The 20,350-nt window shown below is 41.9% G+C and overlaps 1 protein-coding gene across 2 annotated transcripts in view; it reads right to left on the bottom strand.

Annotated features, from left to right (window-relative positions):
* Positions 1 to 20,350, bottom strand: part of FMN1 (formin 1) — a 403,510-nt gene that overhangs the window by 185,725 nt on the left and 197,435 nt on the right. For both annotated transcript variants that reach the window (XM_087859297.1, XM_045815793.2), the window contains 2 exons: positions 15,030 to 15,796; positions 10,266 to 10,416 (listed from right to left, as the gene is read on the bottom strand). In XM_087859297.1, coding sequence (XP_087715423.1) covers positions 10,266 to 10,416; positions 15,030 to 15,796 — 918 coding nt within the window. The remainder of the gene's footprint in view (positions 1 to 10,265; positions 10,417 to 15,029; positions 15,797 to 20,350) is intronic.

The following is a 20,350-nucleotide window of genomic DNA, read 5'->3' as shown; positions in this document are numbered from 1 at the left end:
AGGAGGCCACCTATATCCCTGCCAGCAGCTGGCACACTTAGAACTGTACTACACACACAGATTCCCAGGAAAGCCAAATGAAAATAGTACTAGAAAATAGACACGAATTTTGTCACCTCTTTGTTCTATTGGATTGTTTTCTCTTGGCACACCTTGAGGACATTCATCTCTGAGCATCCAGCTTAAATTCATTTCTTTTCTTTTAAATTACATAGTTGTGTCCCCTTGGGACATGCAAAGAAAGGATAGAGTAAAAGAGACCTCCTGTAGCTCTCTGGAGGCTCAGAAGCCATCACTGAATGAGCAATGGGGCCTCTGGTTGAGTCCATCCTTCTGTTCTCCTTGAGGAGTGCCACTGGAGGACTCTCGTTCTTATTCCTACTCCTCACGGTAATGATGATGGTGCCAAGAGTATGGCGGGGGCAGCAAACATTTGTGCACCAGGCACCAAGCTAAACACAGATTATTTTAATTCTCAGAGTCACCTTTTGAAGTAAGTACTATTCTTATTCTCACTTTACAGATGAGGAAACTGAGCCTTAGAAGGATGAAGAGCCTTGTCCTATGAACACAGTGATCAGTCAGAAAGATACCCGTGTTGAAACACTACACTACTCCCTTCCATCCTCGACTAGTTGTTGACTCTTGGTGCACTGGGTGTGCTGGAGGAAAACAGTTGCTCAGAGGCCTGGAGCTCAGGCTTCTATGACAGCCTTGCCCCGGCTTCTTAGTGGCTCCAGGGCAAAGCCCAAGATTTCAGCTGACAGCACTCGAAGACCAGTGCAGGGAGTTTGTACCTATCTCCTTCCACGTGTACCTTCAGCCTCAAAGGCTTACCCCTTCCTTTGGTGGCAGATGAATGGCTGCGTCCCACGGGGCTGAGTTGCCTGGATATTGCCACACCCCAAGAGGGTACGTAATCCACAACAAAGACATTGCATGGTCCAGTTTCTCCAAGGTCTTACTAAATCAGTCTAAACATCGTAAGCTTTAGATATTTTGCTGCTACATTCTGAATCACATTCTTTGCTAAGCAACCATCTCTATGTCTCATTTTTTCCATTAGTAAGATGATTATAGTACAGAGTGAACTATCTATAATGAGCCCCAGCTCAAGTAATGTGGCTTTCAGTTGGCTACATTTTAAATAAATCTTTCTTTGCTAATGAACACACCTTATCCCAGTGTTGTAAGTAACACTGATGTTCCTAAGTTGGACAGGGAAGAAGAGAACCACATCCAGAGTGGAGGATCCAAATTTCTCAAAATCAATATGAATGCAATAACCATTTGAAAGCAAAGTTTAAAAGTTAGTTTTTGTGCTTGCTGTAAATGAAGGAAGTTGTACAAGAGTCTACAAGAGAGTAAAAAGTGATGTGATAATTAGGTCATGAATTAACCCCCTGGTACTTGCAGCTCTAAATTATTTTTAAAGACCCCCTTCTCACCTCCTAGGATATTTTGCACATGCAAAATGCCTAATTGACTAATAAGGTACCTGGCATAAGAGCTAATTAATGAAAATGAAAACACTAAAACTCAGGTTATTTAGTAACCAGAGCCTGGAGCCAGATCCCAATTAAACCACTCTTGGGTGGAGGAAGGGATCGGAATGCCCAATAGGTTCCATCTGGCTGCTTCGATGGGTCAATCTAGAGTCTCATGTTCTCAAAGGAGCCTTTCCACCCTCTCCTTTCCATTGCAATGAGGAGCTAGGACAGTCCTCCTCACGCTGCACTGGGGAACTCCCAGGCTCTCCCACTCACATGGAAGGGGCTTGGCAGCTAAGGAATCCTGGAAGCTGGAAGCAAGCATGATTCACTAGCTCTTCTCAGCCCAATCCCTTTTGTCATTCATTCCACTGGAGGGGCCCCTAACCTTCCAATCTCATTTGTACCCCACCCAGGAGATCTGATAATGGTCCTGGCAGAGCTGTGCCTTTTCATAACTTCTGGCTGGGGCCTCGCTGACCCATAACATGGCTACACACATGATTTCTTCTCATACTGTCTTTGTAAATTGACCATGGCTAACCTTGCTGCCCTAATCAGATCAATCAGAATAACATTTCTTTAGCGGCTGCACGCTGGCAGCCTCCCGGGCTGAGGCGTGACTCAGAGTCAGGCTCAGACACTGAAGGCGGGTTTTGGAGTTTCCAGTGGTCTCCGGTTTCCTTTGCTTTTATCACAGTTGGTGAGCTTTGTAAGGCCCGTGTTTACAGCCATGCAAATTAGCCTCAGCTGGAGAGAAATCAGGTCAGACCTAACTGAAATCAAGCTCTGGGCCAAAAGGTATTTTATCAAAAATTGGAAGTGTGGCCATAGTAGTGGGGTCAAGCCAGACTGTCTTAAGAAACACGTGGACAGCTTTGTCTGGTGTAACCTGAACTCCTGGCTGGCCTCTGGACCCTGGAAACTCTGAAAGACGAAGGAGGAAAGCATGGTGAGGGCTCACACCAGCCAAGGGGACCTGGCCAGTTTGACCAAAGGCTGATGCTGCCCAATGCATGTTTTGTTAAGCAGAGCAAGCGTGAGAAGGGAAACATCGCATCTTGGAAGGAAGGAAACCGGTGTGAGGCTGGTTTGCATTATATCCCATGTTCCTCACTGACGAAGCAAGGTCTGAATGTGCAGTTTCTTTCTACTCACACACTTGTCTACACTCAGTTGTAAAATGTGTGTGTGAAGGTGTCCACAGAGATATGATCTGATATTCTGCATCTGGAAAGCGTCTTTAAAAACATCCACTTTGGATGCCGTGACAGTTGCAGAAACTAAGGCGAGAGAGGTTACGTGACTGGACACACAGCAACTGCCTAACTACTTACCTTGAGACAAGATCTCTGGTGCCTCTCCATTGCGATCTTCCCCCATCATACTCCCAGTCTGTCAATACCCCAGTACGTAAAGAAACTTGGTTTATTTTAAGAGAATCCTCCAGTCCGTTTATGTCCTTAAGATTGGGGCTTATTGACAGTTATTCCCTGAGCTCCCACACATCTATGACTCCTACAACATGGCATGATGGTGTCAAGCAGCCCGATCTATCAGATGGTGCCTGGGGCTGAGTGCAGAGATGTTGGTTCACATGTCTATCTTCTTGTCTATCTTCTCTCTAATAGGTAAAACAGAAGTTGGTGGATCTTCAGTGCCCCTATTTGCAAGGTGGAAGTAAAGACTGGATCATTGTAATTCATCTAATTAAAGTTTGTGTCTTTTGACAGATGAGACCTGAGACCCAGAGAATTTAAGGAACTTGCCCAAGATTCAAGAGTTGGCCAAAGTCAGAGCCAGAAGTAGAAACCAGGTCTACTGACACCAAAGCTAGTGCTTCTTTCACTAAAGCATGACCAAGGAATACAATTCGTCTTCTCCAAGTGTACTTCGAGTCAGGACTTGTAGTTAAACTGAGTCCAACGGACCGTTTGTCAAGTAATTAAGAGCACGAGCTCTGGGGTTGTTGTTCGATCCATTTCCTCACCACTTATGAGCTGTGTGATGCTGGGCAAGTTATGTAACCCCTCTAGGCTGAAGCTTCCTCACCTGTGAAATGGGAGCAATAGCAGGAACCATCTAACTGGGTGCTTGTGTTGATTAGGTAAGTTAATCCTGCTGAGCACTCAGCCCAAACCGCGGACTTCGCATTAACTATTATCGTCTCTACTGAAATCCTTGTCATCTTCACTTGATACACATTACATAAGTGCAAGGTTATTCAGACTTATTTCTGTCCACATTAAGCACGTACCTGTGCAAACACATGACCTTCGTGTACGTTGGAGATGTGTGCACTTTGCAAAGCATTTATGAGTTCAGCTGCGAAAGCATCCAGCGACCTGGTTTTGTGTCTTAAAAGCATAGAGAGATCTTTGCCTGTTCTTGTTATATTCTCACATACTTCTAGCTCAGAAGTGGAGGCCAGAGGAGTCACTGCATTGGCACCCATCCTCAAATCACTGTCTAGCTCCAGCCCATGTCATAGTCTTAGAAAAGGGCCTGAATTCAACGAAAATGAAAGAGGTCCAGAAAAATACAGGCAAGAATTCAAAACCTTCTTCAACCAGGCAGAAACTTTTTAAAAATATAAATATTTAGAACGATTTTCTCATAGCCTATCTTGCAATATCTAATCATATTTTTTGTTGTTTTTCAGAACAAAATCTATATTCAAATGACTCCCTTTCACTCCCTTAAAAAACACTTCCCTCCCTTTAGATGTGGAAGATTTAAAAAGCTGTGTACGTGTGCACGTGCCTGCGTGGGTGCGTGATGGCGGTGATTCCAGGATCAGCGGCTTAGGGGCTAATCCTCATACTTCATACATTTTTATGTTACAGTCATTCATTCTAAGCACTGGAACTATGCCAAATAGTAATTTCTATTCTACTAAGACCTCCAAGCCTTGCTCATATGCACTTGGCTCCCAGTACTTTGTGTGGATAATGTGCTCTCATGGCCCACAATGAAGACTTCACGAGACTAAGGAGGGTGCTGAGGGGCAGTTACTCCCTGTAGCTTCCACTTCTCCCTGCTCTAAAAAGCTAATTTAGCTTTGCGTCTGGCATTCTTAGCTGCCCTCTTGCGGTTGGGGGAGGTAATGAGCATCCTAATGATTCTACAGCTGGCTGGAGGCAGAGTCCAGATTCTTACTGTTTAACAGCCAACAGAGAAATATAGCTGAACTCCAAGAATAATATTCAGATTTAACATTCTGAAAGAATCATTGATATCTGTACTTGACAAGCTCTAGCTACCTTTTTTTTTAAATAAGCAAATAAAGTAAAAGTACAACTTAACTTTTGGGGCCACCTTATTTCCAAATAAACTTTGCAAGGCACAACTTTTGTAAATCGTTGCCTGTCGTGGGGTCGAAGCTCCTGTTTGCTTTTGGTAGATCTGGCGGGTCAGCGGCCTTTAAGCGGAGGAACAAGAAAGCCCTTATCAATCCAGATATCACTCAAGGAATCTGGACGTAGCACTAATGACCCTAAGGTCATATATATTGGTGCAATCAACACACTGGCAAGTTATTTCACTCATTTCTATAGATGATAACCCCTAACCTCACTGCTCATTTTTCAAACACATGAGAAATACAAAGGGGGGGGGGCAAATCATCCCCGCTCCCGGGGGAAAAAATAATGCACATACCTTACCAAGGCAGCCCAGAGGAATTATCTCTGTATACAAAAGCTGAAATTATATAAACTTGGAAGGCAACAGGTTATGAAAACCCTATAAATTTATGTTCAGGCTTCCAAACAACGTTCTCCTTCTCCCCTCCCCGCTAAACTGAGACACCAAGTCTGGGATTTAAGAATTACAGCTATGATCCTTGCCAAAGTGACCAAATTACAACCGAAGGTTCTTGGCTCCAGGGAGTTGCAACAGACTGCAGCATCACAACCCCTCCCCAGCTTGGCACCCCCCTCCCAAGTGCTCAGGGAATAGTCTTTATCTCATTAATTCTTAAGAACTAGCTATTAAAAACGCAGAGGGAGGGGAATGATTTTCTGTATCGTACAGAGGAGGGAACAAGCGCAGAGATTATTTATAATTCAAAGTGAGATCTTGGCATTTCAAGAGAGGAAGAGTAGGGACAAGTCATGCTGATTTTCTGCAAGTTGTAGCGTGAGTTTGGGAAGCAACTGGAAAGTTTATCAAAGCAGCCACTTCCTTGACAGGTACCAGGAGGAAGAATCTCAGATGATGAAGGCAGATTCCTGGCTCTGTGTCAAGGTGCTGACCTACCTCTCCCAGGAAGAAATGTAACTTAGAGACTGTGTAAGTACGGGCATGTTGACGGTGGAAACTCAGTTTTACAGCGCAAAAGACTATATATAAACCAGCGTAAGATGAACTACCAGACGTCTGCCTGTGGCATGAAGGAAGTTGTGGAATTCTATAAATCCTGAAAAGCAGGAATGCTCTAGAGATCACCATTTGCAAATAGTTTCAGCGATGGACATACTAATGTTTTAAGACTCCTCAATGACCTTGGGGATCAATGATGTTCAAGAATTTCTTCATAAAACTTTCTCATTGGTTCACAGATGAAGACTATTAATACATAGTTCTAGGAAATAACTTAAAAGCACTTTCATCACCATGATTTCATTTTATCCTCATAACAAGCCTGTAAAAGGTCGCTATTCCCCCATTTTATAGAAAAGGAATCTGTGTGGGAAAGTGAAATGACATGCTCTGAGGCTATCAGGAACCCCCCCCCCCAAAAAAAGAAAGGAGACAGTACTGAGTGTTGGTGGTGCCAACAGGAGCTGATGTTTTCAGCTCTGGTTCTCAATTTGGCAACTGCTATGTTTGTAGTGGCAGAACGGTCTGGTGTCATGAAAGGGGACGGCACATGCCCAAGTATGGAATACACATCTTAGTATTACAGCTAATATTTAACATGGTTGATAGAGTCAAAGGAAAACAGCTCTCAATGTACATATATTGTTGTTGGAGTGACACCCCAAGCATCCTTTTATTCAAAGATTTAACTTCCTACTGGAAGAGTGACTCTACAAAACAAAACAAAACAAAACAAAACAAAACAAAACAAAACTTGGGACACTTTTCCAATATAGGAAAGACTTTGGATTGGCACAGGTGTAGCTGTATTTTGTTGATGATGATTTTTATAATGACCATTCTCATTTATAAACGTCGGCTCAGTCATCCCAATAAAATTTGTGACTGTCATGTCATCCATGTGGCAAATCCATGTTTAAATGAAAGGGAAATGAACACACATCCTGAGGCTCTTGCCCATCCTCTCAAGTGTCTGTCGCTATCGGCGTCTTCCCAGTTACCAGTGTGCAACCTGAGAAGTCACGTCATCTTTCTAGGTCATAGTTTCTCATGCACCAAAATTCGCTGTACTGAAAATTCCTGTACCGAATTTGCTGACTGGTATGGTTCCTTCCGACTCTCAGATGATATTACAGGACAGGATCCCTGCCCCGTCTAAGAATATACGTGTCTGCTTACTGATAACCACTGCCGATGATGGGAACTTCAAATGCTACTTTAGAAGATGAAATAGAAACTAGTGCCCGAGTTCAGCAGAATCTTGACAATTCTGACAGTTACTTCTGAACTCGGATGTCGACGGCACAGGGGAATGAAAACCAGCTCCGCTTAAGAGGTACTCACAGGTAGGTCTCAACGCTGGCTGAGCTCCTACAGCCAAGATTCTTGATTTTTAAATCTCCAACCTACCCTCCATGCCAGTCATTAGAAACCAGACCCATTTGGCCAATGTTCTTCCTGGTCACCTCGTGTGGGAACCATTCTGCGGTTAAGCTGATGAAGTTGGCCTGATGCTCAAAACCTCCGCGAGTTACTTTCACTTTCATTTTAAGAGAAACAACAAAAATCTGGCTCTCAGAAGAGACCTCCATCTCGGTGTGTGAAATCTGACCATGGGTGCGGAGGGAAGGCTCATAGGGACAGGCTTAGAGTTTTCTGGCATTGACTCAGCTCATTTTTTTCCTTTAAAACTTAAAATCTCAGCTCTCACATAGGCCACAAGCTCACTGAAAACTCCCAACCGGTCTCAAGACCGTAAAGCCCAGTCGATCGACAGATTTGCCTCCACTTAGAGAGAAATGGGGAGACTACACATATTCATGGGTGCTGCAGGGCGACGGCAACCTCGCTGCTCGGAAAGAGTAAAGAGTTCAAATGAAGGGTATTTTTACCCTCAGACAGGGAAACAAAATAAACATATCAAGCACCAACTGCCTTAGTGGAAATCCTCTGTTGAACAGGCAAACAATTATGAGATAAGAAATACGAATAAACAACCAAACGCTTTGATGTTTTAAGAACAAATTCTTTGATGTTTTAAAAATACTCATTTGCCAAAACAGAAGTAATTCGTTTTATAAGTAAACAACATGTTACCAAGCATCCAGAGGGAGAAACAAAAGAAAGGGGTAATACCAATCTGAGAAGAAAGAAAGGACAAAACTAAGTTTAATATGATATTGTGTAAGAAAACATCCAGTGGGGTTCCTGGTTAGCCAGAAGAGGCTTTCTGGAAGAGGCAAATTGAGGCGGCTTTGGAATACAGAGAGTCTTCTTCTGCTTTTTAGACAGCAGAGGAGTCTTCCATGTCTACAGACAGTATTTAGTAAGCCAGCTGGCCCAGAGAGCACACTTACTTCCGTCTCGTATGAACCTCACTGCATGGCAATATATAGCAGTTGAAAAATTCAAACTGTTTCATGCAATATGTCCTCTTAAAAGATTAGGTCTGATATTTGATTATTTTTGGTGTCACATTTTTCTCATGAAGACACAATTCCCATGCGCTTTGAGAGGTAAAAAAAAAAAAATATTGATGATGATTTTCATTCATAATTCAAGTCAGTGGGAGAACCTGATTCGATTAACAGAAAACTGCATTCAGGCTTTTGTCATTTTTGTCCTTCTAAGGCACAGGTGATTTCATACTCATACTGTTACTTGAGATAGGAATTGATGGATAAAGCCCGCTATATAATTTAAGAATAAAGGGTGGATGATAATATCATTCAGTATGACACTTTTCAAAACATTTCCTCCACACCCTCTTAGATTCAACTGCACAACATTCTGGTGGGTCAGGCACACTCAGATTTTTAGAGAAAAGGAAAAACTATGGCCTAGAGAATACAGACGAGCAGCCCAAGCTCACATAGCAAATCAGGAGCTGAAGCATAGATGCACTATACTTTTTCCTCAGCACCATCTATGCTGTTATCAAAATGCTAATGCTGAGAATTCGCAGCAGTCACATCAACGGGAACAAAATGGGCAGCTGGGCAGCTGTCCTTTGTCGAGGGCGGACGGCGTCAGGCACTGTGCTGAGCATGACAGATCAATTACCTCATTTCATAACTACTTAGGATAATAATATGGGTAGTCATTATCTCAGGTTGTAGTGAGGGGATGGAGGCAAGGAGAAGAACTTTGACCTAGGTCACGCAGCCCGTGCATGGCTCAGCTGCCATTCGACTTTCACATCTGCCTGACTGCTTGGGGAATCTTGAACTTGCTCTCTGATGTACGGCTGGCGGCCTCTGACTTCAAGTCCTCGAGTCTTTGCTCAGATGTCAACTTCTCCATGAGGACTGTTCTGACACTACACTTAAAACTGCAGCCCCGCCCCCACCCTGCCAAAATCCATCTTCCTTACCGGCTCCATTGCGTGATTTAATGTTTTGTTTCTACGCTGATTTTTTTTTTAAAGATTTTATTTATTCATTTGAGAGAGAGAGAGACAGAGAGCATGAGCAAGGCGGGAGGCAGAGGGAGAGGGAGAAGCAGACTCCCTGCTGAGCCGAAGCCCAACATGGGCTAGATCCTGGGACCTGGGGTTCATGACCTGAGCCAAAGGCAGATGCTTAACCAACTGAACCACCCAGGTGCCCCTCTAATGCTGATTTTTTTTTTTTAAAGATTTTATTTATTTATTTGACGGAGATAGAGACAGCCAGCGAGAGAGGGAACACAAGCAGGGGGAGTGGGAGAGGAAGAAGCAGGCTCATAGCGGAAGAGCCTGATGTGGGGCTCGATCCCATAACACCGGGATCACGCCCTGAGCCGAAGGCAGACGCTTAACCGCTGTGCCACCCAGGCGCCCCTCTAATGCTGATTTTTAATGTAAGTACCACAGGGCAAAGGTCTTTGGGATTTTCTCACCAACATATCCTAGATGCTCAGACTGTGCTATCCAATAAAACCTTTTATAATGGCAACTTAAAAAAACATCTGTGCTATCTGGTAACCACTAGCCACAAAAACAAAACTGAAAAGTGGCAAGTGCCACTGAAGGACTGAATTTTTAATTTTATCTAATTGTATCACTTAGAACAGCCACATGTGGCTAATGGTTACCACACTGGACCATATGGGCCTAAAACTAAACCTAGCATAAATACACTCCCAATAAACATTTCTTAAATGAATGAATTTATAAATATGTTCGTAAGACATATATTCCATATAACATACAGCCTACTTTCACTAATTGCAAGTTAATTATTTTTTCAATAGAATTATTAGCTGAAAAAAGTCCAGATCAAATTAAGAAAGTAGTTTGAAAATTCAGATATGACTGAAAGCACAAACACAGATTTCTCAAACTACTAACTCCCTTTCGCCCTCAGTGACTTAAAACCTTCCAAAACGTTTTTGGAAAACAGCAAACCAGCAGCACATAATGAATTCCCACATATGACAAAAAATACAACGATTACTATAGTCATTCGGTACCTTTTTGACCTTGTTCTTTTTCTCATAGGTCTCTGACAGAGGTTTTTTCTTCTGCTGAGCTGTGTCTTTGGAGAATAAATACTCAAATTCACTAGTATCCCGAATATCAGGTTCTTCTAAGGAATCCCATAAGGTTGGTGTAGCATTTTGGCTTAAAAGAGAAAATGACAAGTTAAACATCAAAACAGAAGAGAACAGAATATAATGAAATCTCTAATTCACTTTATAACTCATTTAAGATATATATATTTATATATGTAGGTTTATATATATTTCCTTCTAATAAAGCTTGAAGAAAAGCTCTTCATGTTGCACTTTCTTTTAAAGTCAAAATATACTATAAAACATCAAAGCCAACACCCATTTCCAAAACCGAATGGCCATTAGATACAATTAAAGAGAGAAAGAGAGATCTAGAGAAACCAAGTGGGACCAGAAATCCTGGGATTCATGTGATTGAGGCCATATTAGCTGTTTCTCTCTCAGTCTATGGCGTTTCCATCATGGGCAAAAATGGGCATCATATAAATGCTTTTTAAAAAGATAACCAATTCTGAGATATTGATGGGATAATTCTTAATAAAATTTCTTAAAAAGAATAAAACTCTTCACTTTCTACTAAGGTAAAGAGTTACCCTCTCTTTGGACTTTTTCTAATACTTTTAAAAATAGTTTTTAGAGGGGCGCCTGGGTGGCGCAGCGGTTAAGCATCTGCCTTCGGCTCAGGGCGTGATCCCGGCGTTATGGGATCGAGCCCCACATCGGGCTCCTCCGTTGGGAGCCTGCTTCTTCCTCTCCCACTCCCCCTGCTTGTGTTCCCTCTCTCGCTGGCTGTCTCTATCTCTGTCAAATAAATCAATAAAATCTTTAAAAAAAAACGGTTTTTAGGGTTAGCTCAGGTCAGCTCAGGGCAAGACCCATCATTTGTGAACAGACTGAGCTCATTTAGAAATATTTGATTTATAACACTCCACCCCAACAACAGTATTTTACAATGAAAACAATCCAAAAAACTTCATTGTGCCAGTCCCCACAGAGATTTCAACTAAATCAGCCATGGGGCGGCTGTACTTCTTGTTTCTTTTTTAATCTTCAAAAAACAGGGGCACTAGTTTTGAAACAAAGAGAAGAAGATATGGAAAATCAGGTATAAAAGAACTGCCTCCGAGACCAAACTTGGATGGGTTACCATCCGGACTTCCTTCAGTCAGAACATATTTTCCCCCAAGTGTCTACTTTCTTATTTTTAAACACTCTTAAAACCCATAGACAGAAAAAAAATAATGTTTCATCCACACATTTGCTTTTCAAATGTATGTATATATTATGATCCATAATATCTGCAAGTACCTACCCTTGTTTTAATATGTATTTTCTCCATTACTGAAAACCAAAAGAACTATTATTATATGGGGTGGTCCAAAAAATTTTTGATGCTAAAAGGCGATTTTCATATTCAAAACAGTTGGGAAGACTGACTTCTCAGATCCGTATGTTCACATTTTGCTACATGTCTGCCCTTCCCATGAAATATGAACATTTTGGTCTGTTTCAGATTCGCTTCGCTCCACTTCTTTATAATATTTGAGCTGTTTAAGAGTATATGTGCAACATGTATAACATATAAAAGTATAATGAATACCTGTGAAATCATTACCCAAGATCTAGAATACTTCCAACGAAGTACGTCCATCTCTGTGCTCCTGCCTCAGCCGCCCACCTCTGCCACTCACTCAACTTCCATTTGAAACACGAACACCATTAATGTTAAGTGCTTAACTCAGCTGCACTTAGGAAGGGGGTCTTGATGGCAGAAAAGAGCCAGGGAATTTTGGAGCATGCAGTCTATTAAGGGCTGCCGGTCTGGGCCTCATGAAGGTTCTGGGAAACTGGGGGGACGGTGTGTAGAGGGAAGTGGTCTGATGCATGGGGCGGGGGGTTGTTCAGACCCACCCATCCCCCACCCCCAACCCCCATCTCTTCACCTGTACTGCTTGGCCCCAGCTCCGAGGACTCTGAGCTCAGGCTAGTATGAATAGGCTGCCACTCACTCCTATTCTAGAATAAATTGGCTGTGACAGGTTGAGCACTTGATCAACATTTACTACATTGTTTCTATGGGAAAAGGCATTTCCAATAATGAATAATAGAACTTTAGAATACTACCTCTCAGTGAGTTGGGGACAGCAGGCATTTTGTGGGTCAGTAACAAGGACTCGCTCACAATAGAACATCTCATCTGTTACAATGGTCACCTACTCTCTGACCACTGAATGTACAAATTTAGCTCACAAGAAGAGGAAGAGGAACGTAGAAGGAGGAGGAAGGAGAGACTGGAGAGGGGAGACATGGCAGAAGGAGGAGGGAGAAGGGGAGGAAGGAGGAGAAGATGCTCACTAGGAAAATAGATATTAGGAAGCCAAAAAAGTAGATAAGTTAGGATTTCTTTTCTTTTTTTAGAGAGAGAAAGAGAGCCAGAGAGAGCACGAGCTGGGGGAGGCAGAGGGAGAAGGAGAAGCAGGGTTCTCCACAGAGCAGAGAGGCCGATGTGGGGCTCGATCCCAAGACCTTGAGATCATGACCTGAGCTGAAGGGAGACGCTTAAACGACTGAGCCATCCATGCCCCAGGATTTCTTTTTCTTTAACTAAATATCTCTTCCCTGTTCTAGAAGCCAGGAAACAGACACCAAAGAATCCAAAATGGCACAAGTTAACAATCAGTTCATGTTAGCAGCAAAAAGCAACCAGGTGAGTGAGAGGCAGTCCATATATAATGAAGAGAAATTCATATTTTACTTCTGGGTCCCCAGAAGACCAAGACCAAAATTTACCATATGTACATTATACACAGTGCTTACCCTTCTCGCTGTACAAAATATTAAAATACCATTTCCTCTCTTTTGAAAAAACACACCACAAATAATTTTAGTTTTGTACAGAAATAAATACTACTTAGAAAATCGACACCCTTTTAGTTTAAACGAAGCACTCATGCTCTGAGGATACTGTTTTGAGGGACCCATGGTAAGAGAGACTAAATGTGTGGAGCAGCGGGAAGCGGCCATGTTGCAGGCTTCATGCAGGAAACTCAGTACATTCACCTACTTTTCATTTTGCTCAGAACTGAAGCCCTAAACTTATAGTGAAACTAATAAGATCTCGAGTATGTAATTGTTTTCTTTCTCACAACGGCCAACTCCATAAGGAGGGAAAAACATAACGATTATCTCCAGCTTGACTCTGTCCCAGCTTGAACAGCGGGCAAAGGGCCCACATCTCCCAGTGGTACTGTTCGACCACTGCTACGGGCCAGGATACTGGTTGCTTACGGAGTCTTGCGGGGAATGGAGTGGAGGCAGGCTAGTGAGACACAGGTGTGGAACAGCTCCATGTGCTCTCAAAACGCACCACCCCAGGGCTGGCAGGTGGGATTCATCACTCTGGGATGTCTGTACATTAATTTGAGAACACTAATAAGGGAACACAGCTCCACATAAATAGTCTGGGAAACTATTTCCTAGGAAATGTCATCTGAGTCTTGAATGGGACAAAAAGGAATACTAGTACTGCAGCTAATCGTTAGGAGCTTTTTCGGGATCTTCTTTTTTTTTTTTTAACCATTCATTTGGGAAATAATAAAATATCAGCATTTTAAAAAAGTATTAGGACTTTCCACACATAAACTCTTGGTCCTTATTTTTTTGGTTAGAGGAAAGGGGCCAATATGAAGCACATAATCAACTTAGTTCACCATATGCGTAGTTTGAAGGTAATCCCCTTTCCTCCTATAGGGATTTCCAGTTGCTTTATAATTGTCAATCTCATGTTATTTTGTTTAATATCCCGCTTTCCACGTACAAAATGTTATATAAATTGAAAGATTCACCACCACACATTGATTTGGGGAATAAGTTCAAAAATTTATGTTTAAAAATGTGTTCTCTATTTGCTGTTCTTTGCAAACAAATGAACTTCAAATCTAAATATTGTCAAGAAGCAACTCAACATCTCATTGTCCTCTTGACAGACTCTGAAATGAAGCAGAAGAAATTAAATTCAAATATGTTTGAATGGAAGTTTCCAACCAACCTATCTTGCTGCCTTACAGACCCAGCTTAACAAGCTATACAAATGTTAGATGTGCTCTACGGGCACTTGCTCTGAGCAACGAAATAAGATGTGAGGCCATTTAGCAGTTAGGGGAATGAGAATTCAAGCAGAGATTTTCTACTTTTTGACTCCCTTCTGACCTAAAGAGCTAATGACTCACCTATGTCTGGTTCTTCTAATAAAACCTGAAAAATTACACAGACCTGTTAAGTATCCAGATCATAAGGTTGATGATCCCATTGAAAGACAAGACAGATATTCTAAAAATCTTCATTGAACCTAAGTATAGGTTTAGGCTCTATGTCTGTATGATTACTTGCTAGCTGTAGGGATGTTGGAGAAGGCTCTAACTTAGACCAGGGCTCTTCTGTAAGAAGAGCCTGTAAAATGGAACCTTCATCTTAAAGAAGGATCTGACATTGCACACACTGTTTCTCCCAGCATCAGTCTATAGCAAATACAGACAAGACCTGGTAGAGACAGACATTCTCCCTCTAAACACTCCAACCTTGTTTATCCAAGGTACTCACTATACTGCATCTGAGAAATGAATGTCACAGTACACAGATATCCAACTGGTAAGAATAAAATGTCACTTGTGCAAAATCCTGGGAATTCACAACCTGAGAATGGGCCAGGGGAGTTGGGCTCACCTTTTATCACTTATTTGTATTCTAGTCCAGTACAAAGGCTTCATGGGGCAACTCGGCTCAATGGCTGGCTTCCGAGGACATTGGCTAGAAGAAGGGCCAACTCCGAAGAAGAGTCCAGGAGGAGGTGGGGGTGCAAGTCCTGGAGGTGTTGGAGCAGGAGGAGGCCCCCCACTGGGGGGCAGAGCAGAAGAATTGGGAAGTGGTGGTGGAGGAGGCGGCAGAGGAGGCCCGGCACTTGGAGGCAGAGGAGGGGGTGGTGGGGGTGGTGGTCCAGCACTCACAGGTGGTGGCGGAGGTACTGGTGGCAAAGGTCCAAGTCCAGGTGGGAGGGGAGGAGGGGGAGGGGGAGGGATGACTGCTGGTAGGGGTGGTGCAGGAAGGGGAGGCGATGCCTTTTGCTGACTTGGTGAGAGGCCTTCCACAGACTGAAGTGGTACATGGGTGTCTTTGCTGTCATTTGGGGGAGAGAGCTGACTTAAAGAGGAGATATTCAGCTTTTTGGGTATTATCTGGTTACTTCTGATTGTCTTGCCTTCACCTTCACAGGGTTTGAGAAAAGTCTCTCTGTCTGTCTGGATGCACACATTTCTGTAGGTCTTTGGAGGACAGTCGTCACCAGTGGAGATACACGCATCTCTCATCTCTTCACGTCCTCCTCGCCATCGGTGTTCTGTCTCCCGTTTGAGAGTTTCAATGGTTTCTTCTAGTCTTGCCGTAACCACCGCGTGCTCCCCCCGGATGTGAAATATCTGGAGTTCAAACTGAGCCTGTAGAGATAGCAGTGGGAAAGCAAGTAAAGAATTTCTAAAAAAACAAATAACCAATATAAAAACTTCAATACCATCCCTGTGCCACCATAGCCCAGCCCACATCAACACAGGGAAACACAGAGACGTTGTTTAGGGGATCTGACAGGGTATAAATTTCACTTTATGAATTTTCCAAAGACTTAAACCGTTGGAGTAGAAGCATAATTTCATCCAGTCTGACCTCAAGGGTAATAATTATCATGGATTAAGGCCTACAGTAAAACTGTCCCCTAAGGACTTTCACCCATTTTGATATCAAATGCAAAAAAAGTGTTTATAAAAATTTGACTATGCTTGAATATATCTTTTACTATTTTTGGTTTGGGTTTGGAAAAAGAAAACTGTAAGAAAAAAATGGAGACCCTTCTGGCTATCCTCACAGTTTCCCTTAGAATACCTCTTCTATGGGGTTTCTGGGCCAATGTAGCAGAAAGGAAAGGTGTGAGAAGAAGCTATCACACATGTGTATTTTCTAGAAGTTTCCGTATCAAAGCTGTCCCTGATCAATATTTGGGTTTCATAATTTTTCATAATATAGTAATAAATAAGCAATACAAATGCACAGAAAATGAGAATACTAAGATTTGCTATTTTTCTCTTCCACATACCCAGTATTTTAAACTGTATTTTTTAAGACATTTACCTTTTTATCTATTTCAATTTTTTAATTTAAATTCTAGTTAGTTAACTTATAGTTTAATATTGGTTTCAGGAGTAGAATTGAGTGATTCATCACTTACATATACTACCCAGTGCTCATTACAATAAGTGCCCTCCTTAGTACCAATCACCCATTTAGCCCATCCCCTGCCCACCTCCCTCCATCAACCCTCAGTTTGTCCTCTGTAGTTAAGAGTCTCTTATGGTTTGCTTCCCTTTTTTTTTTCCCCTTCCCCCATGTTCATCTGTTTTGTTTCTTAAATGCCACATATCAGTGAAATCATATGGGTTTTGTCTTTCTCTGATTGACTTATTCCACTTAGCATAATACATTCTCGCCTCATCCATGTCTTTGCAAACGGCAGCATTTCATTCTTTTTGATGTCTGAGTAATATTCCACTGTAGATCTATACCACCTCTTCTTTATCCATTCATCTGTTAATGGACATCTGGGCTCTCTCCATAATTTGGCTATTGTTGATAATGTTGCTTTTATAAGCATTGGGGGGTATGCACCCCTTTGAATCAGTATTTTTATATCCTTTGGGTAAATGTCTAGTAGTACAATTCCCAGGTCTTAGGATAGTTCTATTTTTAACTTTTTGAGGAACACTCAAGCTGTTCTCCAGAGTGGCTGCACCAGTTTGCATTCCTACCAACAGCATAAGAGGGCTCCCCTTTCTCCACATCCTTGCCAACATCTGTTGTTTCCTGTATTAATTTGAGATGCCACAGGTGTGAGGTGGTATCTCATCGTGGTTTTGATTTGTGTTTCCCTGATGATCAGTGATGTGGAGCCTCTTTTCATGTGTCTGTTAGCCATCTAGATGTCTTCTTTGGAAAAATGTTTGTTCATGTCTTCTGCCCATTTCTTAGTTGGATTATTTATTTTGGGGGCATGTTGAGTTTCGTAATATATACATATATATCTCCCTTTATGAGATATGTCATTTGCAAATATCTTTTTCCATTCCATAGGTTGTCGTTTAGTTTTGTTGATTGTTTCCTTTGCTGTGCAGAAGCTTTCAATCTTGATGAAGTCCCAATAGTTCACTTTTGCTTTTGTTTCCCTTGTGTCCGGAGACATGTCTAGTGAGAAGTTGCAATGGCCGAGGTCAAAGAAGTTGCTACCTGTGTTCTCCTCTAGGATTTTGATAGATTCCTGTCTCACATTTAGGTCTTTCATCCATTTTGAATTTATTTTTGTGTATGGTGTAAGGAAATGTTCCAGTTTCATTCCCCTGCATGTTGCTGTCCAGTTTTCCCAACAGCATTTGTTGAAGAGACTATCTTTTTTCCATTGGATAGTCTTTCCTGCTTTGTCAAAGATTAATTGACCATAGACTTATAGATCCATTTCTGGGTTTTCTATTCTATTCCACTGATCTGTGTGTCTGTTTTTGCGCCAGTACCGTATTGTCTCGATGGCTACAGCTTTGTAATAGAGCTTGAAGTCCAGAATTTTGCTGCCTCTCAGCTTTGCTTTTCAAGAGTGCTTTGGCTAGTGAGGGTCTTTTGTGATTTCATAGAAATTTTAGGATTGTTTGTTCTAACTCTGTGAAAAATGTTGCTGGTATTTTGATAGGGATTGAATTAGATGTGTAGATTACTTTGGGTAATATATACATTTTAACAATATGTGTTCTTCCAATCCATGAGCATGGAATGTTTTTCTATTTCTGTGTGTCCTCTTCAGTTTCTTTTATTAGTGTTCTATAGTTTTCACAGTACAGATCTTTTAGCTCTTTGGTTAGGTTTATTCCTAGGTATCTTTTAGTTTTTGGTGCACTGGTAAATGGGAAGGACATTCACCTTTTTAACACTTACCTTTTTAGTTATTTCAATGCCTCGAGTCTATGATTTTACACTTATTAGCACAGAGCTGACAAGCTCTCAGTCATTAACTAGTCTGTTTCCCAGCCTTCAAAGCCATTTAGCCTATTTTGATTAACTGGGAAGCAGTCAAATTTATGATGTTATTAGAATTTCCAGAATCCAGTTTCACGATAATTAAATATTTCTGGTGACCTTATTTAATTTCTGCCTTTCTCATCAGATTATACATTCCATGAGATAGAATCAGGGAGGGTACCTGCCTTCAGCTCTGTAGCCCAGCAGCTAGCATGACAAGTATCAGATAGATAAAACCACAGCAACAGTTCTATCCAGTTATTGTTCTATGGGCCTTTCTGATGGCTAACAAAACTCTCTTCATTATAATTTCAGCCCACAAATATCTAGAACACCTAAGTGTATAAAAGCACAGATCCATTTTGCATTGAAAAAGTAAAGAAATACTTGTAATGACCTCAGCAGAAAAGGTAAAGACATGTGAAGATTCTCTACATTCATTAAGACAACTTACAACTTTTTCCCTTATGAACCAACCCCCAAATAACTATGGTCAGTAGAACTAGAGGCAAGGCTTTTCTAAAGTTGATTTTCTCACATGAAACATGGCAGCCTGATGCAACTCTGAAAAAAAAAAAAAACAGGCAGAATCTAGACACTATCTATTTCATGTATAACGCAGATGGTTAGACACCTGAGCTCTGGATTCATACTACCTGGTCCGCATCCCAGCTTAGCCACTTGCTAGCTTTACAACCTTGGGCAAGGAACTTTGTGTCTTCAAGTCTGAGTTTCCTCATGTGTAAAATGAGGATGATGGTGAGCCAGCTTTACGGTTTTTAGAAAGGTACATGACATCTGAATAGATGTTACTCTTAGGTACTGTTGCTAATGATAATATCAGAAGAAAAGACTAACAGATTTCCAAATAATGCCACCTTTGTGGAATGATGGGCACAAAACCAGGAAAAGCTTTAGCAAGTCTGGACAAACAAGGAAGTACAAATACAAAAGTTTACCCAATCTTTCAGGAGTTCTACTACCAAATGCCTGAAAATAATTTCAAGCTCCATTCAACTATGTGATCAAGATAATCTGTGTTTCAACGTTCTGCCCGTTGCCATCTCCCCCTCCCTCCCCTGCTTACTTCTACCTACAGCCCAGCCCTGATTTCCACAGAATCGCTTGCCAGCATGTCAATTTCATCACAGTGACTAGTTCAGTTCTGCCACAACAAACTACCTCTGGCTTGTTGTTCCCAACTAACTTTCTTCCAAGAAGGTTAAGAGTCAAATAACATTGATGAGCCAATAATTTTCTTCAATTTTCAACTTCTTAATAATAGGAAAAAATTGCAAAGACATGTTCCACAGAGAAACTTTCCCTTTATCACATGACTGACCTGTATCTACAGCAAACACCTTGGTCCCGTCCCACCCCCTCCCCGTCCACCTCTTAACCAATGATCTTCTGAAGCCACTGAAGAATTTTTTAATAATTGTTTTGGTAACTCTGTAAAGCATTTGCTTAGTGCAGTGGGTAGAGCATAAATTGGGCAGGTTATTTAACCGCTCTGGAGCTCAGTGTTCTTATAAGAAAATGGGGACACTCACACATTCCACCTCTTAAGGCAGTTGAGAAGTAGATGAGTTAATACACATAAAACAACATATAGAGGAGTGTTAGGACACGGTAGGTGCCACATAAGTCTGCTACCATTATTACTGTCTCTTTGCTGCTGTCCCGGAGGCCAGTGGCCACACCACCTTGCTTGCTTTCAGCTCCCCACACCAAGCTCTATCCATCTAAAGGAAAAAAAAAAGATATCTTTTTTTTTTTTAAGAGAGAGAGAGAACATGTGAGTGGGGGGAGGGCATGCAGAGGGAGAGGGAGAATCTCAAACAGACTCCTCACTGAGCAGGGAGCCTGACGTGGGGCTCAATCTCACGACCCTGAGATCATGACCTGAGCTGAAACTAAGAGTCAGATGCTTGACCAAT

This window comes from Ursus americanus, chromosome 36 (assembly GCF_024610735.1).
Source record: "Ursus americanus isolate L20-20 chromosome 36, mUrsAme1.1.p, whole genome shotgun sequence".
NCBI classification, from domain to species: Eukaryota; Metazoa; Chordata; class Mammalia; order Carnivora; family Ursidae; genus Ursus; species Ursus americanus.
This window is presented reverse-complemented; position numbering and strand designations above follow the sequence as displayed.